Source organism: Bidens hawaiensis, unplaced genomic scaffold, assembly GCF_021521415.1.
Source record: "Bidens hawaiensis isolate Kalapana, Puna unplaced genomic scaffold, B.hawaiensis_p1.1 tig00024415_1, whole genome shotgun sequence".
Lineage (NCBI taxonomy): Eukaryota > Viridiplantae > Streptophyta > Magnoliopsida > Asterales > Asteraceae > Bidens > Bidens hawaiensis.
In genome coordinates this window covers 18,065-43,327 of record NW_027493842.1, presented here as the reverse complement: position 1 = coordinate 43,327, position 25,263 = coordinate 18,065, and the positions used below count along the sequence as shown (strand labels likewise).

The window sequence follows — 25,263 nt, the reverse complement described above, 5'->3', positions numbered from 1 at the left end:
TGGCCATTAGCTTGAGGATGCACTGGAGTAGAAGTAATCATCTTGATACCCCAACTGTCACAAAAGTTAGTGGTTCTTTTCCGATAAACTGAGAACCATTGTCATAAATAATTTCTGAATGGATACTAAATCTAGTAATAATATTTCTTTTAATGAAGGATATCACATCTTTTTCGCGAACTTGAACAAATGCTTCTGCTTCTATCCACTTTGAAAAGTAAGTCATTGCAAGCATGAATACTTTTCCTCCTAGCGCTTTAGGTAGCTTACCCACGATATCCATCACCCACTTCATGAAAGGCCATGATGAGGATATAGGATATATAGGCTCTGCTGGCTGATGTAGAATATTGCCATGTCTTTGACATGAGTCACACTTCTTTGAGTACTCCATGGCGTCTTTCTTTATGGTAGGCCAGAAGTATCCTGTTCTCAAAATCCTAGAGAATAAGGCTCTACCTCCAGTGTGATTACCGCAATCTCCTTCGTGAAATTCTTTGAGCACCTCTTGAATTTCAGGATCTTCGATACATCTCAAGTATGGACCTACAAGAGATTTTTTATATAGAATATTATTTAATAAAATGTATTGTGATACCTTAAGTTTGAAGGACTTAGGATTCTCTGTGGCTGGAATCTCTCCATTTTGAATGAACTTTTTGATCGGGAGGATCCAAGATTCTTGATTACTTGAGGGTAATGGATCCCAAGGAACTATCTCTTTGTCCTTTGTTATGTACCCAACTTCTTGTTCTCCTATTGCTGGTGAGAGTATATGAATGATTGGGATCTTGGTATCTTCTGGAATCTTCAATGATGAAGCTAAATTTGCTAAGGCATTTGCCCCAACATTCTCTTCTCTTTGTACCTGTATAATACTAAAACAATCGAAGAACTTTGATAGTTCATTCACAACATCTAGATATTTGATTAGTTTTTCACCTTTAACAGCATACGAGCCATTAAAGTGGTTAGTAATCAATAACGAATCTACATATACTTGAAGATACCTGATCCTCATATGTTTAGCTAATTGCAAACCTGCGATCAGAGCTTCGTATTCCGCTTCATTATTGGTGGCTTGGAATGTGCACGCGCTGGACTGGGGTATTATGCCCCCCTGTGGCGATTTCAGTAGGATACCCAATCATGTTCCTCTTACGTTGGATGCTCCATTAGTAAAAAGGATCCAAGGATCCTTGGTGTTTCTTCCAGTTGCTGAACCTCCAAATCAGCTTCCTCTTGCATGTCACTATTGAAATCAGCCACAAAGTTTGCAAGTGCTTGTGACTTAATGGTTGTCCTGGGCTCATACTGAATATCATATGCACTCAATTTCACACCCCATTTGGCCATCCTTCCTGACAATTCTGGTTTTCTAAGCACATTCTTAACAGGATAATTAGTTCTTAAAATAATAGTATGTGTTTCAAAATAGTGTCTCAACTTGGTTGAAGCCATAATCAAAGCAAGAATTAATTTTTCAAGGTGAGAATACCTGACCTCTGCGTTTAACAGGCTTTTACTTACGTAATATACCGGGTGCTGTTGTCCTTCATGATCCTTGGCTAGAACAGCACTGATTGCATTTCCTGACACAACTAAGTATAGGGACAGCGGCTCACCATCTATTGGCTTCATCAAAGCAGGCGCTGAGGATAGATAATCCTTAAGAGCCTTTAGTGAATCTTCATACCTTTGAGTCCATTCTACTTTTTATTTTTCCTCAAATCATAGAAGTCTTTGCACTTCTCTGAGGATCTGGAAATGAATCTATTGAGGGCAGCTATTCTTCCCGTCAGTCTTTGGACATCTTTAGCATTCCCAGGAGACTTTAAATTAATGATGGATTTTATCTGCTCGAGGCTCACTTCTATTCCCCTTTTGGTCACCATGTATCCTAGAAATTTCCTAGCTTTAACACCAAAATGGCATTTTGACGGGTTCAGCTTCATGTTGTACTGATCCAGGATATTGAATGCTTCTTCAAGATCTCTGAGGTGATCCTCAGCCCTCTTCGACTTCACTACCATGTCATCTATGTAGACTTCCATGGTTTTGCCTAACTGATCCTTGAACATCATGTTGACCAATCTTTGATATGTTGCCCTGCATTTCTTAGTCCGAATGACATAGCAATATAACAATATATGCCGGTAGGAGTCATGAATGTTGTATCCTCTTGATCAGATGGTTCCATCCGAATTTGTTGAAATCCAGAGGAAGCATCCATAAAGGTAATCATATCATGTCCTGTCGTTGCATCCACCATGGAGTCTATATGCGGTAAAGGGAAAGGATCCTTGGGACATGCCTTGTTTAAATCGGTGAAATTGACACACACCCTCCACTTTCCATTCTTTTTTGAAACAACAACCACATTAGCCAGCCATCGAGGATACTTTACCTCTCTGATCATACCGGCCTTAAGAAGTTTTTCAACTTCTTCTTGTATGATCGCGTTCCTCTCAGGAACGAATTTCCTTCTCTTCTGGTGGACGGGTTTAATTGAATAATCAAGGCCCAACTTATGAGTAATTACCTCCTTAGAAATACCAGTCATGTCTGAATGTCTGAATGCAAATGTGGATTTTCGTCGCTTTAGAAAGGATATTCTATCCTCCTCGATCTCGTCAGGGATACAGGATCCTAGGAATACCTTCATGTCTGGATCTTCAGGATCTAAAGATACTTCTTTTGTGTCTCGCCCTGAGCTTCCAGCACGTCCCTAGGATGTTGCTATAATTGCTACGCTATCATTTTTTTAGCTGTCGGCTTCATGGATGAAGAATAATAATTCTTGGCTTCCACTTGGTCACCATATATCCTTACTACTCCCCCAAGGAGTTGGTAGTTCGATACACTGATGGTAAGTAGAGGTTACAGCCTTCATTCCATGTATCCAAGGCCTACCAAGAATAACGTTGCAACAAGAAAGATTGTCAATAACAGAAAACTTTTGGTAAGAGATTAACCCTTCGATGTATATTGGGAGTTTGATGTACCCCAATGTTTTCTTGGTTTCACCACTGAAACCCACTAGCACCGACGTTCTCGGGATGATTTCCGAGTCCGGGATGTTCATTTTCTGCAGCACGTCATGTTGGATGATGTTGACCGAGCTTCCACCATCGACTAGGATCCTACGCACATAATGGTTAGCAATAAATAAAGTTACAATCAAACCGTCGTGGTGAGGATACTGGATGCTTGTATTATCTTCTTCATCAAAGAAGATTCTTTTGTTAGTCGTCAAAGTAGTGGATATGACTGGTCGTTCTCCGTTCTCCAACTTGGTTTCTTTGGCGTGTCGTTTTTCCAAGGAGAAAGAAGTACCACATATATCTGAGCCACCAGAGATGAAGTTGATTACTTGTGCGTCTAGTGGGGGCGGAGTTGCTTTCTGTGGTACGTCTTCAGGATCCTGGATCCTAGACTTTTTTCTTTCCAAGAGATCTTTGAAATGACCCGTGCTCAAGAGGTATCCAATTTCCCTCCATAAACCAATACAACCTTCTGTCTTATGGCCAGAGTCTTCATGGAATGCACACCACTTGGACTTGTCTTTGAAGGATGTTGTTTTCTCATTTTTTCGAGGCCACCTTGCTTTCTCTCCAAGATCCTACATGGCACAAATCAATGAGTATCAACAGAGATGCAATACTCGGAAATACTTGGGTAGTCCTCATCATCTTCTACTTCTTCAACTTCCCAGACATTTTGGTTGTTGAATTTGGAGTACGGCTTTGAGTCGTTGTTCCTAAATGAGGATCCTTGTTTCTGGTTAGACGACTCTTCTTTTTTAGGATCTCCTAACCGTTCTTGGATCTTCTTGTCATCCTCTAGCCTTATAAATCTGAGTGCCCTGTTTCTGACTTCATCTAAAGTCCTGCATGGAGTCATCACAAGATCGTCATAAAATGGGGAGCCCCTTTGAAGTCCCTTCTTGAATGCCTCAACAGCCGTAACCATGTCAAGATTCGGGATTTCTAAGGCTTCCCTTCCAAACTTTGTAACAAAATCTCTTAAGGATTCATCACGAAGTTGGATAACTCTATATAAATCACTAGTTAATTTCTCGAATTTTCTACTACAAGAAAATTGGCTATTGAACAAATTAACTAAGTGCGAAAAAGAAGTAACATAATAAGGAGGAAGACTTAGCAGCCATCTGAGTGTGGATACTGTTAAAGTGGATCCAAAGCCTTTGCATAGACAAGCCTCCTTTAGTCTTTCAGGAATTGGATTGATTTCCATCCTTTCCCTATACTGAGCCACATGCTCTTCCGGATCAGTGGTCCCATCATACACCTTCATGTTGGGGGTCTGAAATCGTTTTGGGACTTCAGCATCACAAATAGGTGGAGCAAATCTGGACAACTTGTGGCTTCCTTTTGGTATTTAAGGAATTGGACGGACCACTCCTGGCACGCTGAATATCATATCCTTAAGCTTCTGAAGTTCTCTAGCCATAGCCTGGTTGATTCCTGTATCCTGCATAGAGCCCAGGTTAGTGTCAAGGATATATGATTATACATGTTACCTCTCGGTTGATTGAACATTGGCATCCCAAAAGTGTAGCCAAGATAAGAAGCATATGCCATGGTAGTTGGTCCACCAGAGGCAATGGTTTGCATGGGGATGACGTCTCCTTCATGGACCTCCGAAAGCCTCTTATGTTGAAGTCCTGAGGATCCTTGATTCTGGAAGAAGGATCCTTGAAGTTGGGAGTTGAAGGATCCTTGGTGATACATCCCAGAGGATCCTGGTTGAAGAAACGATGATCCTTGAGTTTGTTGACCCATGGATCCTTGTTGAAGGATAGATGATCCTTGCTGGAAAATCGAGGGTCCCTGAGCATGCTGACCCATAGACCCTGGTTGATGGATAGATGATCCTTGAGCAAGTAGAGCCAAGGATCCTGGACTGGTGAAATCCAGCATCCTAGGCACCAAAGGAGTCTGATCCTCCAGTGGCCTCTTGTTCTTCTTGAGATCTTCTATCTCACGAAGGATCTTCTGATTAGTCTTGTTCTGCTGCTCCATGTATGCCTTAACCTGTGAAAACATAGCAGAAACATCATTGTTAGAGTTAACCACTGAAATGGTAGCAGTGGTTTTCAAGCACTGACAAACCGGTAGTTGCGTGTTGTTTCCAGCAGCAGTAGCTCGCGGTGCTCCCGTGATCGGCGGAGGCATCGGTGGCAAGGTTCTTGATGAGAGAGGAACCAAAGACGGCATGGTTGATGAAGCAGAGGTTGATTGAGAGGCCATTGAAAGTGATATGGGTAAGAAAAATTGAGAATTGATAGGAATAATATGGATTATAGCACCAATTGCCCCACTGTGGGCGCCAAATTGTTTTGGACAAAAATCTACCAAGGATAATGTATCCAAATTCGTTAGGTCACTGTTTTGGACAAAAATCTACCATGGATAATGTATCCAAATTCGTTAGGAGAGGTATAGTGCTATGATGATGAAAACGAATATGTACTGATTGAAAACACAAACACACGGATTTGTTACGAGGAAAAGCCCTGATCTGGTTCGGATCGCCGGCACAAAAACCCCGGGTGATGACAAATCGCCTATCACCACTTAATTAATCAAGAAAATAAGATTACAAGGATGGAAGCTTTGATCAGTGATTACAACGATGTCTAAGTGTCTGTATAATGCTAATTTCGTAGAGAGCAGAATGTGTTTGTCCTAGCTGATCAAGCTTCAATTTATACAAAAATAATATAACAAATATCCCTATTTTTTAGCCAATAATCAAGCATTTCCTTCATTATTGTTGTTTCCTTCATTATCCACGCGTTTAATTGATTTGATTGCGATATTATAGGTTGGACTTGGTCATTAGCCGTTGTACCTACCAAAAATATCAACATAACAAAGGAAAATCGTTAATAAATAATAAGTACTGAGGATCATAGATCCTGACAGGATCTACAACATATTCTAAGGATAATTGATCCAGATTATATGCCAGGATAACATATCCACAGTGTCAAATTTCTGTACACTAACAGGTCTCAGTTAAAAAACCCATGCTTCCTACCAGTTACCACTACACCACATTGGAAAGGACGGTGTTGCTATTTACTAATTGCTATAAAATTATGTAAATTTTAATATACAAATAAACAATTAACAAGAAAAATAAACTAATTAAGGGAATATATATATATAAGATCTGATATACCATCAGATCTGTTAGGGCACAGATAATATATACTGAGGATAGGTTATCCTTGAGACGCGTCTGGATCAATTATCCTTGATAAAAGTTCCAGAGTTGAGCCAGGATCGAGGATCCTTAGTACTTGTTGTTACTAATGATTGTTTCTCATGTGTAGGTTTATAATTCACAGGTCTAACGGGTGGAAGACCTAGTCTACCTAATATCTCGCTACTGGACTCATTCAACACATGGTCAAAAGGTCATGGACGAAGCTAGTGGGAGAGTGGCGGATTAGTAGGACTTTTAGTTATAGATATTTTTTTGGTTATAGCGAGCTTATGATCAGCTAGGTTATTAACTTGTCACTTGGCACACCATACACAGAACTCTCTCTAGAAATACACACACATAGCAATCATTGTTTTACTGATCATAATCTCCACTCTTGTAACATCCACTTTTTGATTAATAAAGTGGTGATAGACGATTTGTCATCACCTGAGGTTTTCTTTCGGCGATCCTTTAAATATCAAAGGCTTTTCCTAGTATAAATCTCTGTGTTAATTGACATATTACAAATACAATTACAAACACCAAGTCCCACAGTTACTACTTTGGTTACTTGATCCTTAAATTGATTTTTGACCAAAAAAATTTGGCACCCACCGTGGGGCAATTGGTGCTATAATCCAGATTATTTCCTATCAATTTTCAATCTATTCTACCCATATCACTTTCAATGGCCTCTCAACCAACCTTTGCTTCAACCACCATGCCTTCTTCGGCTTCTCTCTCATCAAAAGCTTCACTGCCAATGCCTCCTCCACTTGCAGGAGCACCAAAGACCACCGCTACTGGAAACAAAACGCAGAGTCCAGTCTTCCAGAGCTCAAAAACCATTGCTGCCACTTTGGTGGTTAACTCTAACAATGATGTTTCTGCTATGTTTTCGCAGGTTAAAGCATATATGGAGCAGCAAAGCAGGACAAACCAGAAGATCCTGCATGAGATAGAGATCTCAAGAAGACTAAGAGGCCAGTGGAGGATCAGACTCCCTTGATGCCTAGGATGCTGGATTTCACTTCTCAAGGATCTGTGGCTCAATTCGCTCAAGGATCATCTATCCTTCAGCCAGGATCCATGGGTTAACAAGTTCCAGGATCCTCATTCCTTCAACAAGGATCATCCATCCTTTAGCCAGGATCCTCTAGGTTGATTAATCAAGGATCCTTCAACTTCCAACCTCAAGGATCCTTCGGGCAGTATCTAGGATCCTCAGGAATTCAGCACCATGCAGACCATTACATCTAGTGGACCGACTACCATAGAAAAGGCTTCTTATCTTGGCTACACTTCTTGGATGCCGACGCTCAATCAACAAAGAGGTAACCCTTACAATCATATATCCTTATACACTAACCTTGGTTCCATGCAGGATACATGTATCAATCAGGTCATGGCTAAAGAACTGCAAAAGCTTAAGGATATGATATCCAGCGTGCCATGAGTGGTCCGACCAATTACTGAAATACCAGAAGGGAGCCACAAGCTCTCCAGATTTGCTCCACCAATATGTGATGCTGAAATCCCAAAACACTTTCAAACCCCCAATATGAAGGTGTATGATGGAACGACCGATCCAGAAGAGCATGTGGCCCAGTACAGAGAAAGGATGAAGATTAACCCCATTCCTGAATGACTGAAGGAAGCTTGTCTATGCAAGGGCTTCGGATCCACTTTGATAGGATCCACACTAAAATGGCTGCTAAGTCTTCCTCCCTATTATGTTACTTCTTTTTCACACTTAGTTAATTTATTCAATAGCCAATTTTCTTTCAGTAGAAAATTTGAAAAGTTAACTAGTGATTTATATAGAGTTATCCAACTTCGTGATGAATCCTTAAGGGATTTTGTTATAAAGTTTGGCAGGGAAGCCCTAGAGATCCCTAATCTTGATATGCTACAGTTGTTGAGGCATTCAAGATGGGGTAACATAAGGGCTCCCCATTTCAAACGATCTTGTGATGACCCCATGCAGGACGTTAGATGAAGTCAGAAACAGGGCACTCAGGTTTATAAGGCTATAGGATGATAAAATGATCCAAGAACGGTTAGGAGATCCAACAAAACAAGAGTCAACTGACAAGAAACAAGGATCCTCATTCAAGAACAACAACTCCAAGCCTTATTCAAAATTCAACAACCAAAATGTCCGGGAAGTTGAAGAAGAAGACGATGATGATGAGGATTATCCAAGTATTTCTGAGTATTTCTTCTATGTTGATACTCATGGCTTGATTTGTGCTCTGAAGGATCTTGGAGAAAAAGCAAGATGACCTCGGGAAAATGAGAAAACAACATCCTTCAAGGATAAATCCAAGTGGTGTGCATTCAATGAAGATTTCGGCCATCTGACCGATGATTGTATTGGCTTAAGGAGGGAAATTGGGTACCTCCGAATAAAGGGTCATTTCAGGGAGCTCTTAGGAAGAAAGAAGTCAAGGATCCAGGATCCTGAATATATCCCATAGAAAGCAGCTCCACCCCCACCGGATGCACAAGTCATCAATTTCATCTCCGGTGGCTCAGATATATGTGGAAACTCCTTCTCCTCGGCCAAGAGACATGCTAAAGAAACTAAGTTGGAATATGGAGAGCGACCTGTCATATCCACTACCTTGACAACTGATAATAGAATCTTCTTTGATGAAGAGGATAAAACGAGCATCCAGGATCCTAATCATGATGGTTTAATTATAACTCTATTTATTGCTAACCATTATGTGCGCATGATCCTAGTTGATGGAGGAAGCTCGGTCAACATCATTCAATATGACGTGCTCAAGAAGATGAATATCCCGGATTTAGAAATCGTTCCCCGATCATCTGTACTCGTTGGTCTCAGTGGTGAAACTAAGAAAACAATGGGGGACATCAAGCTTCCTATATACATTGAGGGAGTGAACTCTTACTAAAAATTTTGCGTTATAGATAATTTGTCTTGTTGCATTGTAATTCTTGGCAGGCCGTGGCTACATGGAACGAAAGCTGTAGTGTCTACTTATCACCAGTGTATCAAACTACCAACTCCTTGGGGGTAGTGAGAATAGATGGCGACCAAGTGGAAGCTAAGAACTATTACTCCTCATCCATGAAGCCGGCGGCTAAGCAAATGGTAGCATAGCAACTACAGCAAAATCCTAGGAATGTACTGGAAGCTCGACAGCAGGACCTAAAAGAAGTATCCTTAGACCCCGAGGATCCAGATGTAAGAATTTTCCTAGGATCCAGTATCCCTACTAATATTGAAGAGGATCTAGTATCCTTTCTCAAGCAACGAAAATCCACATTTGCCTTCAAGCATTCTGACATGACAGGTATATGAAAAGAGGTAATTACTCATAAACTAGGCCTTGATAATTCTATTAAATTCATTCACCAGAAGCGAAGGAAATTCGCTCCCGGGAGGAATGCGATCATACAAGAAGAAGCTGAAAAACTTCTTAAGGCCGGTATAATCAGAGAGGTTAAGTATCCTCGATGGTTGGCTAATGTTGTGGTTGTTTCAAAAAAGAATGGAAAGTGGAGGGTATGTGTCGATTTTTCCGATTTAAACAAGGCATGTCCCAAGGATCCTTTCCCATTACCACATATAGACTCCATGGTGGATGCAACAGCAGGACATGAGATGCTTATCTTTATGGATGCTTCCTCTGGATTTCAAAAAATTCAAATGGAACCATCTGATCAGGAAGACAGAATATTTATGACTCTTACTGGAATATATTGCTATATTGCCATGTCTTTTGGACTAAGAAATGCAAGTGCAACCTATCATCGCTTAGTCAACATGATGTTTAATGATCATATAGAGAAGACCATGGAAGTATATATATATATACACGACATGGTAGTAAAGTCCAAGAAGGTTGAGGATCATCTTAAGGATTTGGAAGAAGCCTTCAATATCCTCAACCAATATAACATGAAACTCAACCCATCTAAATGCCATTTTGGTGTTAGATCGGGAAAGTTCTTTGGTTATATGGTCACCAAGAGGGGTATAGAGGCTAGCCCGGAACAAATAAAGACCATCATCAACCTGAAATCCCCCGTGAATTCAAAATATGCGCAAAGGTTGACTGGAAGAATTGTAGCCTTGAATAGGTTCATCTCTCGATCTTTGGATAAATGTAAGGATTTTTATGATATCCTTAGAAAGAATAAAAAGTTCGAGTGGGCGAAGAATCATGAGGCTTCACTCAAACCCTTGAAGGATTACTTATCCTCAGTACCAGCATTAATGAAGCCAATAGATGGAGAACCCCAATGCTTGTACCTAGCTGTCTCGAGAAATGCAGTAAGTTTTGTCCTTGTAAACGATCATGAAGGGGAACAACATCATGTTTATTATGTAAGTAAAAGTCTTCTGGATGTTGAAGCCAGGTACTCTCATTTAGAAAAGTTAATTCTTGCACTTATTATGGCTTCTACTAGGTTTTGGCATTACTTTGAAACTCATACTATAATTGTGAAAACTAAGGCCCTGTTTGTTTTTCAGAAAAACCTCTTAATGGCCTCTGAAGTCTGATTCGGTAAGAGGAATTAAGAGGTTCGGCTGTTTGTTTTTTGTTTATTATTAAGAGGTAAAAACTTCTAAATGGCTTCTTAAAGAAAAAAGAGGTAAACAAACCTCTTATTACTCAAAAAAGATGGTAAGAGCTGCCTCCCTCTCTAGGGTTCGCTGTCTCCACCACCGCCTCCCCTCCACCTACGACGGTCTTCACCTCCGCCGGTCTTCACCTCCGCCGGGCCTCCATCTCCGCCGGTCTTCCTCTTTCCCCCAATTTCAGGTGAGATCGATGCTATTGTTTATTATTGGTATGAATGTGTAGATATGGGTTATCTTTTCTAGTTGAATCTTGATTAGTATGGCTGATTTCTTGATGTTTTAAGGTTATTTTGTTCATGAGTTTGTTAGGGTTTTGAATAATATCTATGACTTTGTATTTTTGATTGTTAAGAAGATGTTATACTTGTTAAATCTGTAGGCTGTAGGGTTATTGATTATCATTTTCTATAGCTTTAATGTAACAAAATAGATAGATACTATTTGTATGCTATACAGATAACAGCCCCTAATGCCATGGACTGTTGGTAAACAAAAACATATATACACAATTGTAACAGCTAGTTTAGGTGTTAATTTCTTAACTTTTTTCAAAGTCAAATGCTTAGAAACCTTCTAAAAATATTATGTCAGCGGCCCTGTTTTTTGTTGATCTTAGGAATGGGTGATAAGAGATTGAAACTTACGACAGAGCAAGAAAAACTCTTATTAGAGACATGTATAGAAGAAACGGTTAGGTGGGCTATATGGGAGTAAGCTTACAAAGGGAGTCTTGGGCTGTTGTTGGTAAAAAACTATTGGAAGTATATGGCATGGCGGTTGAACAAAAACAATTAAAAACAAGTATGATTACCTCATAGCAAAGTATTTAGCTTGGTCTTATCTGGAAAAGAAAGACTGGAAACATTTATAACCCTCACACAAATATGTTTACGCTAACAAATGAAGATTGGGACGTTGTTTGCAAGTTTTGTTTACAAGTATACTTTTCTAATATATATATTACCTATTAATTGTAAACGTCTCCAAATTAAATATAGGTTCATCCTAAGGCAGCTTTCTTGAAAACCATGCCATTAGCTAATCATGAGCTTTGTGCAACTCTATTCGATAAGAATTCAGCAACAGGTTCTATCTGTCGTCCCATTGCTCCCCGTCGAGCTTTCTCATCTTCCTAAGCTTCTGTCATTCCACTCCATCAGATTGATAGTGGTCCTACTGAGAGTCTAGATGGTGAAAACACATACGAAGAAAACACATATGAAGAAACCGGCTATGATACAGGCTTTGAAGGTGATTCCTATATCCCCGAACACACAAATGCTCCTAAGGAAGATTGGGGTCGGGCTAATAAAAAGGCTAAACACACCATTAACTTGACTGACCTAGAGGTAGACATGAGAAAGGTAATTGCCAATCTAGCTGAAAACAAACCGGTGAGGCCGACAATTGATGAATGTCATGATAAGTTAAAGGGACTTGGGTTGGAAGCCACAGATCCAATTTTCTTAGCCGCATTTGGTATCTTTAGCCAACCTTCAAACAACTATAGAGAGGCATGGATGACTCTACCATCGAATCCGGATGTCTTAAAAATTGGATTACAATGATGGCAAAGACTTTGGGGATTATGAAGTAGTTCTGTTTCGTGTATTGTGACTTTGTTATGAACTAGATGATACATTTTATGAACTAGTTGGTACCTTTTTTGAGAATTAGTTGGTACGTTTTATGTGAACTAGTTGGTTATTTTTATTTTATTTGTTTTGAACTAGTTGTGCTTATGCTACAAACTATTTGGTGCTTGTTCCATGAACTATTTGGTGCTTATTCCATGAACTATTTTGGTGCTTATCCTATGAACTATTTGGTATTTATGTGACTTTGTGCATTTGTGTTAACAGGTTAATGGATAATACTCAAAAGCTCGCTTTTGTTATTTTTGTTTACTTTTATTTTAAGTACTTCCGGCCTAGGCGTATGAAACGAAATAGGGATAATACATCCGCTATGTCTGGCCATGAATTTACCATGGAGCTTTTGGACGGAAATGACACACAATGCATCGAGTTGTTGCGCATGTCACGTGATTCATTTGTTCGACTATGTGCACATTTCAAAGCAAAAGGTTGGTTAAAAGATAGCAAACATGTAAAGGTCGAGGAGAAAATGGCTACATTCTTGACGGTAATCGGTCACAATCAAGGTTTTGTATGGATGAAGCGTAGGTTTCAACACTCAAAAGAAACGATTCATAAGTATTTTCATGAAGTATTGGACAAAATGATGATATTTGCCGAAGAAGTTATACGACCAACTTCATTTAATCCTAATCCAAATATTCCTGGAAATAATAGGAGGGAACGACGAATTTTCAAGGTAACAATAGTTTAAATGCCACTCTAATATTTTGTATTATGTATATGTATATTGTAATAAACTTTTTCAATCAGGGAGCGGTTGGTGCCCTTGACGGAACATTGATACACGCTATTGTCCCTCGTGATAAACAACATTTGTATAGAGCAAGAGGTAGGAGTGAATGTTATAAAAATGTTTTGGCAATTTGTGACTTCAATATGGTCTTCACATTCATTGTGGCTGGATGGGAAGGCACCGCACATGATGCTAGAATATTGAATGAATCATTAGTTGATCCTGATTTTGAGTTCCCCTTTCCTCCCACAGGTATCATTACGATTTCAAATATTATATTCGTGATGCTGCATATAAACACTAACAGTTTCTATTTTCTTTCAAGATAAATATTATCTTTGTGATGATGCATATAAACACACTCGGGGATTTATGGCACCATATCGCAATGTTAGATATTGGCTTGGAGATTTTCGTCGAAGACGTGCATTGAATAGCAAAGAAAAGTTTAACCACGCACACGCTAAACTTAGAAATGTTATTGAACGTGCTTTTGGTGTGTTAAAGGCACGTTTTCCTATCTTGAAGAAAATGCCACCATATCCTTTGGTTAAACAAAGAGACATCACTATCGCATGCTTTGCAATTCATAACTATATACGAAAAGATGGCTTAAGTGATGAGCTATTCTTTCAATATGATCAACCTCAAATGCATATTGATGGTGATGACGACAACGGTGATGATGACGATGATGATGTTGATGATGATGAGCTTCAATCACATGGAAGTAGTGCAGATCAATAATACATGATAAACATGAGGGATGGAATCGCGACACAATTAATACGAAATCGAATTTGAGTGCTTAGATGTTTTGGAAACATTGTAGTTGTGGTTGTACTTTTCTTTTTAATGTTTTATGTTAAGACAACTTTAATTTTAAATTAACTGCAAAAGGTTTTAACATTTAAAATGGTCAAACAGACGTTTATTAATATTCAGATGTTTTAGAAAAAACAAATAGCATTAATGATTCAGATTTCAGACATTTGAACCGACTCTTAATATTCAGATGTGGTATTCAGATTAAGATAAAATTCTCTTACTGAAAACAAACGGGGCCTAACTATCCTTTCAAGAATGTTCTTAGAAAACCAGAGATGTCAGGTACGATGGATAAGTGGGCTGTAAAGTTGAGTGCATACGATATCCAATATGAGTCGAGAACAACTATAAAGTCTCAGGCACTAGCTGACTTTGTGGCTGATTTCAGTAGAGATCTACAAAAGGAAGCTGACTTGGAGGTCCAACAGCTTGAGGAAACAAGGATCCTTGGATCTTATTCACGGATGGGGCATCCAACCTTAGAGGAACAGGTCTAAGAGTTCTATTGAAATCGCCACAGGGGGGACATATTACCCCAGTCTATAGCCTGTGAGTTTCAAGCCACAAATAATGAAGCGGAATATGAAGCTTTAATCACAGGTTTGCAACTAGCTAAACACACGAGGATCACGTATCTTCAGGTGTATATAGATTCGTTATTAATAGCTAACCACTTAAATGGCTCATATGCTGTTAAAGGTGAAAAATTAATTAAATATCTAGATATTGTGAAAGAACTGTCAAAGTTCTTCGATTATTTTAGTATTATACATGTACCAAGGGAAGAAAATGTTTGGGCAGATGCCTTAGCAAATCTAGCTTCATCTTTGAAGGTTTCGGAAGCTACGAAAATTCCGATCATCCATATACTCTCACCAGCAATAGGGGAACAAGAGATTTTGGAGATAACAACTAATAAAGAGATTGTGCTTCGGGATCTATTATACTCAAATAATCAAGGATCTTCGATCCTCCCAATCAAGAAATTCATTCAAGATGGAGAGATTCCCGCCACAGAAAATCCTAAAACCTTCAAGCTTAAGGTATCACAATACATCTTATTACATGATATTCTGTATAGGAAATCTCTTACAGGTTCATACTTGAGGTGTATTGAGGAACCTGAAATCCAAGAGGTGCTTAAGGACTTTCACGAAGGTGATTGTGGAAATCACATTAGAGGCAGAGCCCTATTCTCTAGGATTCTAAGAACAGGATACTTCTGGCCAACCATGAAGAAAGATGCCATGGAATATTCAAAGAAGTGTGATGCTTGTCAAAGACATGCCAACATTTTGCACCAACCAGCGGAACCTATGTATCATATATCCTCATCATGGTCCTTCATGAAGTGGGGCTTGGATATTGTGGGTAAGCTACCTAAAGCGCCAGGAGGAAAAGTGTTCATGCTTTCCATGACTGATTACTTCTCAAAGTGGATAGAAGCAGAAGCTTTTGTACAAGTTCGAGAAAAAGATGTGATATCCTTCATTAAAATAAATATTATTACTAGATTTGGTATTCCTTCATAAATTATTTGTGACAATGGTTCCCAGTTTATCGGGAAAAGAACCACTAACTTTTGTGACAATTGAGGAATCAAGATGATCACTTCTACACCAGTTCACCCTCAAGCCAATGGTCAAGCAGAATCAAGTAACAAGATTATCATCAACAACTTGAAAAAGAAACTATGATCCAAGAAAGGAAAGTGGGCTGAGGAACTTCCTTATGTCCTTTGGGCTGATAGAACGACGCCAAAGAATGAAACATGACAAATACCCTTCTAATTGGTGTTTGGATTAGAAGTTGTAACCCCTACAGAAATGGTGGTTCCTACTACTAGAACAAACATCTGGGATCCTCAGGCCAACGATGAAATTCTTTTCCAAGATCTCGATACTGTTAAAGAGCTCATAAACCTAGCCAAGATCAGAATGGCAGCATATCAACAAAGGGTAGCTGGAGCATACAACAAGAACATCAGGATTCGAAGATTTCAAGAAGAAGATTTTGTCTTAAATAAAGCTTTCCGAAATACAACTAACTCTACAAATGGAAAGCTAGCACCCAAGTGGGAAGGCCCATACTTGATTGAATCAGAAGCAGGAAAGGGGACATACCATTTGCTTACCATGGAAGGTGACAGATTACCAAGGGCATGGAATGCCATCCATCTTAAGAAGTATTTTGTCTAGCCAGGATCATGGATCCTTAAAGGATTAAGGATCCTCAAGTTGGTAAATTTTTATTCTATTGTTTATTTATTTTAAAGTTATATTACTAAGTTAAGAATAATATATCCTTAACATTTGTCTTTTCCAAGTTTTAAGTAACATTGCAGATTTCAATAAGAGGTTCAATGGCTAAGATGTTGGCCACCTCTCCTTACACTCAAGATACATTGCTATTTCCTTGGCCTAGCCCACGATTAAGGTATGACCCCCGATGGTCATATCTTCCAAGGTTTAAAGGTTTTCACCTTTCTTACGAATTAGAGTTTCTACACTCTCGGATGTAGCGCACGTTATCCAATATATAGTTCGGGGCAGTGGGACCAGTACATGCTTAGTGGCTGACAATTTCGTTTCTTTCGGCTATATGGAGGATCCTACGATTTATGGTAGACGTATCATACCAAAGGTTTTGGCGTTTTCACGTCACACACATTTGGGCTAAATCCCGGTTTGGACGAGTCCCCAGTTAACATATGTATCTTTGGGCCAGTCCCCAGTTTGGGCTTGTCCCCAGTTTTTGGGATTGTCCTTAGTTTTTGGGCTTGTCCCCAGTTGCACAGGCTTGTCCCTGGTTTATTTTTGGGCTTGTCCCCAGTATGTTGGGTTTAATCCTAGTTAATATGATAAGTCATATGCATCAGGTATCCTAAGTCTAACTACAAGGATCATAGAAATATCAACACTTGTGGTAATTTAGGTCTAATCAGACCTTATGGTATGATCTCTACTTATCAATTTATTTTTATTCGGTTTTAATCTTTATATCTTTATAGTTGTAAGGATCCAGGATTCTTAATATGTTTTTATAATGATTGTTTATCCTTGAAACTTATCTACTTTTAATAAATCTAAGACTATAACAAATGCGATTTCAGAATAATAAATAACATGCAAAGTAGTCAAAAGATTTAGTTTATTATTATTAATAAGTCACCTGGACTTACCAAAATCCTTAACCCTGATTTCACCATTCAAAAGATGGACCATCCACCCGGGTTAAGTAGGTGTTACTAATTGTTCATCAAAGTGCAGAAAATAAAGACAGGGGCATCAAAGGCTTCATCCCCACAAACAGAGGATCCCTCCACCTTTGCTACCCCTGACAATTGTCTTAAGGATCATAAATCCTTTATCCTAATTACTATTGTTTATTACAGACCACAATCAAATATCCTTAAAACACCAAAAAAATAAACAAAGAAACATGAGCTTAGGCCTTTTCTTTGCATCCTTCATTGCCCATTCCATCACCTTCTTCTTCCACCACCTCCTTCCTTGCTTGTTCCAGCTCCGCTCCCTTCAGCTACCCCAGCTTCTTTTTCGTCATCTCCACCACCAAGCGCCACCAGAGCTTGCCTCCACTTCTCCACATTCCAAGCTGACGTGTCAAAGGCAAGATCACCAGCTTCCATAGCCATCTTGATCCTAGCCTGCAACACTGACTTGGTCGCCCACATCTTGGCCTCTTTAGTAGCGTGCTTCACCTCCTCTTGATGTTGGGATTCTGTGGAAGATAGCAGTTCCTCCAGACATTTCTTCTCCTTAGTAAGCTTGGATTGAGATTTGTCCTTCGCAGCAGCCAAGGTTCGCATCTTAGTAAGGCTCTCCTCCAGTTCGCTCACGATCTTCTCGTGATAGCCTTTGGAATAGTTCACAGCCTGTACAAGACAATTGGACAAAGTTGGAAGGATACTTGATTCATAAACAAGGAATATATGGATCAAGGATACTTACTGCAGTGAGCATATCAAAAGGACTTTCTGACTCTGGAGATCTCTTCCTCTTAGATGCTCCTAATTTGTCCCGGGTAGTAGCGGTTCGTGGCTCGGAAATGACAGTCGCCTTTAGATCTTCCTTCTTGACAACTTGAGGAATTATGAGGCTATCGATATCTTCCAAGGAGAACTTGTTGACTGACTTGCTGGACTTCAGAGCGCCTACGAAGCACAAGAAACAGATAAGTTTTCTATTAATTTATTTTATTATACAACTTTAATCTTACTTGATATATTGCTGGTGGACTCTGAATAGTCTTCACGAAAAGCTTCTATGAATTTGGCCTGGAAGGTGCGAACTTCAGGATCCCGGGCAAGAAATTTCTTTGCTTTTTCTCTTGTTCCAGGTAGGTTAGCCAATGAAGCGAAGTTATCCACTGCAAGAAGAAAAACCAGAGAAGAATGATTAAAAGAAGGATCATTATCCTAAACCGTTTCTTGAAGGATCCAGGATCCTACCATTTTTAACCCATTTCAACGGTAAATCAACCCCACTAGGAATGGAGCTTCGATTAACAAAAAAAATTGGTTCTTCCAAAAGGAACCATTTTGAATAACTTTGGAAATCGGAATTGGTTGTCGGGGTTTGGATTTTAAAACGAAGCGGTTTGACCCATGAGTGGTTAAGATGTAAAGGTGTGAAGCTCCGAAACACTAAACTCAAGGTTCTCCTCCTATATTATCCTCTCGAAAGTGCGCAAGACCCTCCAGATCATCGGCATGGCTTGAATATAAGACATTCCAATCACGTCGAAGAAGCTTTGGGTAAAAGAAGGTAAAGGATACAAATAACCGATGAGGAAAGGGCAAGTCGGAAAGCAAACCCAAGTTTTCGAGTAGGCGTCGCAACCCTAACCCCTAACTTGTCTAATCATCTTTACATATTTGCAGGGGATTTTGAATTTTAAATACCAGTTGTCATCCACTTGTAACCACCATTTTGGGGGAAATTGTTAGGGCACGGATAATATATACTGAGGATAGGTTATCCTTGAGAAGCATCTGGATCAATTATCCTTGATAAAAGTTCCAGAGTTGAGCCTGGATCGAGGATCCTCAGTACTTGTTGTTACTAATGATTGTTTCTCATGTGTAGGTTTATAATTCACAGGTCTAACGACTGGAAGACCTAGTTTACCTAATATCTCGCTACTGGACTCATTCAGCACGTGATCCAAAGGGCGTGGACGAAGCTAGTGGGAGAGTGGCGGATTAGTAGGACTTTTAGTTATAGATGTTTTTTTTGTTATAACGAGTTTATGATCAGCTAGGTTATTCACTTGTCACTTGGCACACCTTAGTCATACACAGAACTCTCTCTAGCAATACACACACATAGCAATCATTGTATTACTGATCATAATCTCCAATCTTGTAACATCCACTTTTTGATTAATAAAGTGGTGATAGACAATTTGTCATCACCCGAGGTATTTATGCCGGCGATCCTCTAAAGATCAAGTGCTTTTCCTCGTATAAATCCTTGTGTTCATTGACATATTACGTATACAATTAAAACACCAAGTCCCATAATTACTACTTTGGTTACTTGATCCTTAAATTGATTTTTGACCAAAACAAGATCTTATTTCAATAACGAAAAAATATGAGTAGACCCTCAATTTTTGTATCATAATTTTTATGTGTATTTATTTAACATATTTTAACTTAAATAATAACCAAGCCTAATCTTATATAGAAAAGAGTTAGACCCTCTATTTATATTTAAGGATTTTAAAAATGAAATGACTAGCGTTGAACGGTTCACAAACTGTTCTCTAAACTAACAAAATTTCTTGTTTGTGTTCGATTCTTTGTAAATCGAACGAACGTAAAAGAACTTTCCATCGAATGGTTAATGAATTGTTCGCAGAGCGTTCGGTTCGTCCACATCCCTAAAAACGACAGCTATGAAAATAATGTTTATTTAGAACATCATATGATATATTGTAAAAAAAATTAAATTAACAAGAAATTATAAAAAAAATCTTATATGTTAAAACTAAATTGATACAATGTGAAATAATTGCCCCTATATCAAAGAATCAAAGATCGATTTATAACATAAACTGTTTACTTCTCATAGTCGTATGTATTTTTTGCATTGTTAAAATATGTTTTTCCTTGCTAAAACTATTATTTAAATTCAGAAAAATAGAAAATGAAATTAAGTCTTTGATATATTACCTCGAAATAGTAGAATATTTGTCGGTTATTGGAGACTATATATTAATCCCTAGTTACTTCATCAACAAAAATATTCAGAGACTAAAAATCAGTCTTGGTAAAGGTACATTACATTTGAGACTCACTATTAGTCTCCAAAGAGTGAATTTTAGTCTCAATTTTCGGACATATGCGTCGGTTATTTGAGACTATATGTTAGTCCCTAATTACTTTATCAACAGATATATTTAGCAACTATAGATCAGTCCTAGAAAAGGTATATTACATGCGTTGGTTGTTGGAGACAATATATTAGTCCTTAATTACTTTATCAACAAATATATTTAGAGATTAAAAATCAATCCTAAAAATGTATATTACATAATTTCTAATACTGATTCTTAGCCCCTCATATTTTTTTCTTATAATGTAAAATTTGCTCCAAACAAATAAATACTAAGAATAAGTCTTTGATCTTTCCATAAACAAAATACGTTAAATATTGAATACCAATCCCTAATTCGACATTTGTTGGAAATATTAACAACTAATTTCCAGTCTCTAATGCTTCGTCCCTTGTTAGAGACTGAAGATCATTTACCAAACTTTTGCCTCATTTTTCATTATCTATTTGGGACTGAATTTCAGTTTCTAATAAGTTTCTTACAGAATCCTTATATTGTCTATATATATTTGTGCCTAAAATTCATTCTCAAATAATATAAGCGGCTGATTATTAGTTCCTAACATTAGTCACAAAAAAATCAGTCCCTAATATTATTGGTAACTGATAAATCAGTCCCCAATACTAGGCATTCGAGAGTGATATATCAGTCCCTAAAATTAGCTTCTAATGATGACTTTTTTTGTAGTGTATACAAATCTCATATCAATATTTTCACTACGCACATCCATATCTTTCTTCATATATATATATAATATATATATATATATATATATATATATATATAAACGAAAACCCAAAAACCTTAGGTGTCGCAATGTGGTCGCTCCCCCTTTTTTTGGAGTCATAAGATTTGCTTTATTTTTAAATGGAGGCTTCTCATGTATTTGACCCGGATTCACGGGTATGGGTCTTACCAAACCCATATATTTCTTACACGGGTTATAACATCTCATTAAATTAAAAATCATTCTCACCAAATTATTGATGTGAAAATCCTATAAAATATGATATACTAAAAATGATTATATGATTTTTTTTAAAAATATTATTTATAATTAAAAAGCAATTTTATAGTAAAAAAAATAAGCGAGTCTTGGGTCTTATCAAACCCAGATAACTTTTAAACCGGGTTATAACATTTAGTTATTTGTGAAACTTTTTTATCATCAAACTCTTAAGTATATTATAAATTTCATTACAATAAATAAAATTAAACCCAAAAAAGTATATAAATATTAAAAACGAGTAATGTAAAACAGTCCCCGTAATACGGGAGATAAAAACTAGTGTATATATATATATATGATTGATTTCTTTTGAGAACCACTTTGAGTTTTAAGAACTAGAAAGAACTCAACATAACAATTTTTTTTCGAATTTTTTTTACACATGTGTAATACGTAAGTGTAAGTGATGTACAAAAAATTACGGTATTTTTTACACACCGAATCGACTTTTTACGCATGTGTAACTAACGTTTAAACTTGTGTAATTATCAAAAATATTTATTCTCTCTCATGCTTCATTTTTTAATTGAATTTAATCTCAGTCACATATTTCATATCATTTAATAAAATTTGTGATTCAAAATTGAATTCTTAAAGTTCTTAAAACTCACTATGGTTCTCAAAATAACCCTTCCATATATATATATATATCAGTTTCAAAAGCTAAAGAAAAATTGCTTAAAACAAGAAAATAATCACCGCATTCTTTAGGTTTATCTAAATGATGCATAGAATGCATGTGTAGACATGGAAACCTAAAGAAAGGGTTGTACAATATTCTAGCAAAAGGCGTTGGTAGCAATGGCAACATTCTAGCGAATTCAATTGGATCAAATTTCATAGACAAACACATCAATGGGTGGTTTCACCTAGATATGCATGAAGCGAAGCATAGATGAAATGCAATACAACAAATCATAAATATTTTTGCTTAGAGCCTTGACAAAGTGTAGTAACATGTGGATCTGACTACGACATAGTAAGTGAATTTTGCTCTGATTTTCGCGAAGAATGGACGATACTAGCATTCTCGATGGTGGCGATACTAAAACAATGGATAGACAACTCTTAAATGAAAATCGTGGGTGGTGACTGCTAGACAACATTGACATCACTATTAATCGGGGTATAGTTGGTGACCGACTCCGACCATAGAGATTGGACATACCTTTGGCGTCTTAATAGCAAATAGCAACTTGAATTTGTTTTGCATTGATGTTTAAATAATGATAAAGATGCATGTATTTGTTGAGATATAATTATACCTTAGTGAACAACTAAACCTAAAACTAACAGGTTTTAACACATCTAATACCATCTATTTTGGTGACGTTAAGGTGGGCGCCAAACCCAAGTGGAGGTGAAAGGGAGATACCATAACACCATATAGGTGAAAGGGCATGACCCCTTCTTCGATATACCACTAATGGGCGTTGCCCACCTTTTTTGTTTTAACATTATTAATATTTAATATATTATAGCTAATAACGTATTTCCAACTCACTCCACCTGATAATTATTTTTTCTCATTCATTAACCTTTCAGATAACACCCTTCAGAGAGTGGGAAAGGTGAAAAGCCATTTTGTCATCTCATTGCTTACGTATCGCGACTTACCCTTTTGGTTTTATCCCATTCACCCTTTTCTAAACGGATAGTCAAGGTTTGATAACTATTTCAATAGAATTGCTCTATAATGATCAAATGGTTAGTTTCCTGAAACATCAAACAATGTGAGGTTTCATGTTTAATTATTGTTATGTGGAGCAAGTTTGATACCCATATCCTTTTGAAGAAATATAAAGGCTTACTTTTACTCTAAAATAAAATAATGTATTTTATATGCATCTAAATTCTAATGAATCGATCACTTTTAAGAAACTAAAATTATTAGCTTGTAAATCAAGCTGTAAACTAAAACTTAATGTCTCCAAGTCTCCAAAACGCCATGTGACTAGAGTTGGGTGTGCATTATTTGTACATCATAGTTATTTTTAGTTTCAAACTAGTTTTTTTAACTCGGTGCGTTACGACAGGACAACTGGTAAAACCTCAGCGTTGGAACCCGGGCATTAATAAAACTCAATCGTTACAAACAGTAAGTCAGTGCAAATTCGATCGGTATCAGTTACGTTCGCGGTGGAAGAACAATCGAAGATGTAGATAGATGTGTGTGCAATTACAATCAAAAAGAAAAATAATAGCAGAGACACGCATAAGAACACGTGAAAGTAAATCCGTGCATACAATGACTTGAAAGCCATATTAGAACACAAGTCCATGTGTTGCTACATTAAGTGCAAAACCAAAAAATATCCACTATTGTGGACAGGCAAATTCGAACTCTAGTTGCCAAGGTAACAACCAAATGACTTATAGCAATCCGTACAAGCCTCATTACCAAAGAGTTAGATCATGTCTTCATTCCATAAATATATCTTATATACAAAAAGTTTAGAAAAACTTCTTTGTGGCACTATTCTTCTCAATTATACTAACTAGGTAATACTCGCCGCGTTGCGGTGGCGCAGCGGCTCAAACTCGATCGGTGTCGGTTAAGTTCGTTACAACACCGACACTAAATCAACTGGATAAATCTGTAAACGTCCAAAATGATAACGACAATGTACAACTTGTGATCAAAATGACACATATTTGATTAGTATCAGTTATGTGCGTTACGATACCGACACTAAACCTAAAAGTAAGTTAGTAGACCCCCATAATAGTGGTAGCTCTAGTATATATAATAATACACAAAGAATAACATATTTAAAACGATGTTTATTTGAAAAATAAAACTAGGGTGTTGATAAAACTCGGACGTTGCAACAGCAAGTCAATATGAATTCTGCCAATATCGGATATGTTTGTTATGGTTCAAGATATAAACCCAAATAACAAATTCGTCATATTAAAGTATTTAAAACAAAAAAAAACACACGTAAAATAATAAACAAATATAACACATAATAAAAGAAGCTGAAAAACCATTGTCTTGAACTTGGGTTGCAAAGCAGGCTCAAGTCTAAAAAAGTATTACAACAACCAATACAAACATAATTGATTAAAAATCAGAAATAAAACCATAAAAACTAATAAAAGAGCACATCACTTTTATGCGGCACCAACACGTGGATTTTTATCGTTAGTATAATATAATTTCAATTCATTCTAAATATACTGATTAGAAAAAAAAATAGAAAACCCTTAATATGTTTTCTTATGAAGAATAGGATTATTTAATTTTCTATTACTGGTTAAAGATAAAAGAAAGTAGGGGGTCTATATTGTGGAGCTTGCAATAATTTCACTTTTCCTATTTTGATATTTTATTGTACTTGTTGCTAAAAATGGAATACCAAAATAATGATACCCACGTACTAAATATGTTTTCTGATTTCTTTTTCTTTTTGTATGTAAACATCGACTCCACCTGCTCGTAAACTTATATCAATCTTATTAATCTTTTTAAAATTTATTCACGTATGTTTTTCATTAAATAAAACATACATAAATAACGGGTATATCCGAAATCTGCAAGTAAAGAGAATAAATATTGATTAATTTTCATACTATCTGGGATTCCAGTTCCTTTAAGACCCGTTCGGAAGATGGGTACAAAAGGGTATTTAACCTGTCCAAATCTATTCTTCAAAGTCTCGTCATTATTCCTCTTTATAAACTAATGGGTATACCCAAAATCCATGGGTATGCCCGATACCTAATGGGTTTGGGATGGAATTTTATAATCGGGTATGGGTTTCGAAAAATCTAAACCCATTCCGAACCTGACCCCTTGCCATCG

General features: G+C 37.4%; 1 protein-coding gene across 1 annotated transcript; it reads left to right on the top strand.

Annotated features, from left to right (window-relative positions):
* The first annotated feature begins 12,428 nt into the window (after positions 1–12,428).
* On the top strand, positions 12,429–14,002 carry LOC143569152 (uncharacterized). Its single transcript, XM_077055133.1, has 4 exons — positions 12,429–12,454; positions 12,724–13,198; positions 13,273–13,507; positions 13,581–14,002. Exons 1-4 carry the CDS (start codon positions 12,429–12,431, stop codon positions 14,000–14,002), a joined length of 1,158 nt encoding a protein of 385 aa, XP_076911248.1.
* The last annotated feature ends 11,261 nt before the right edge of the window (positions 14,003–25,263 follow it).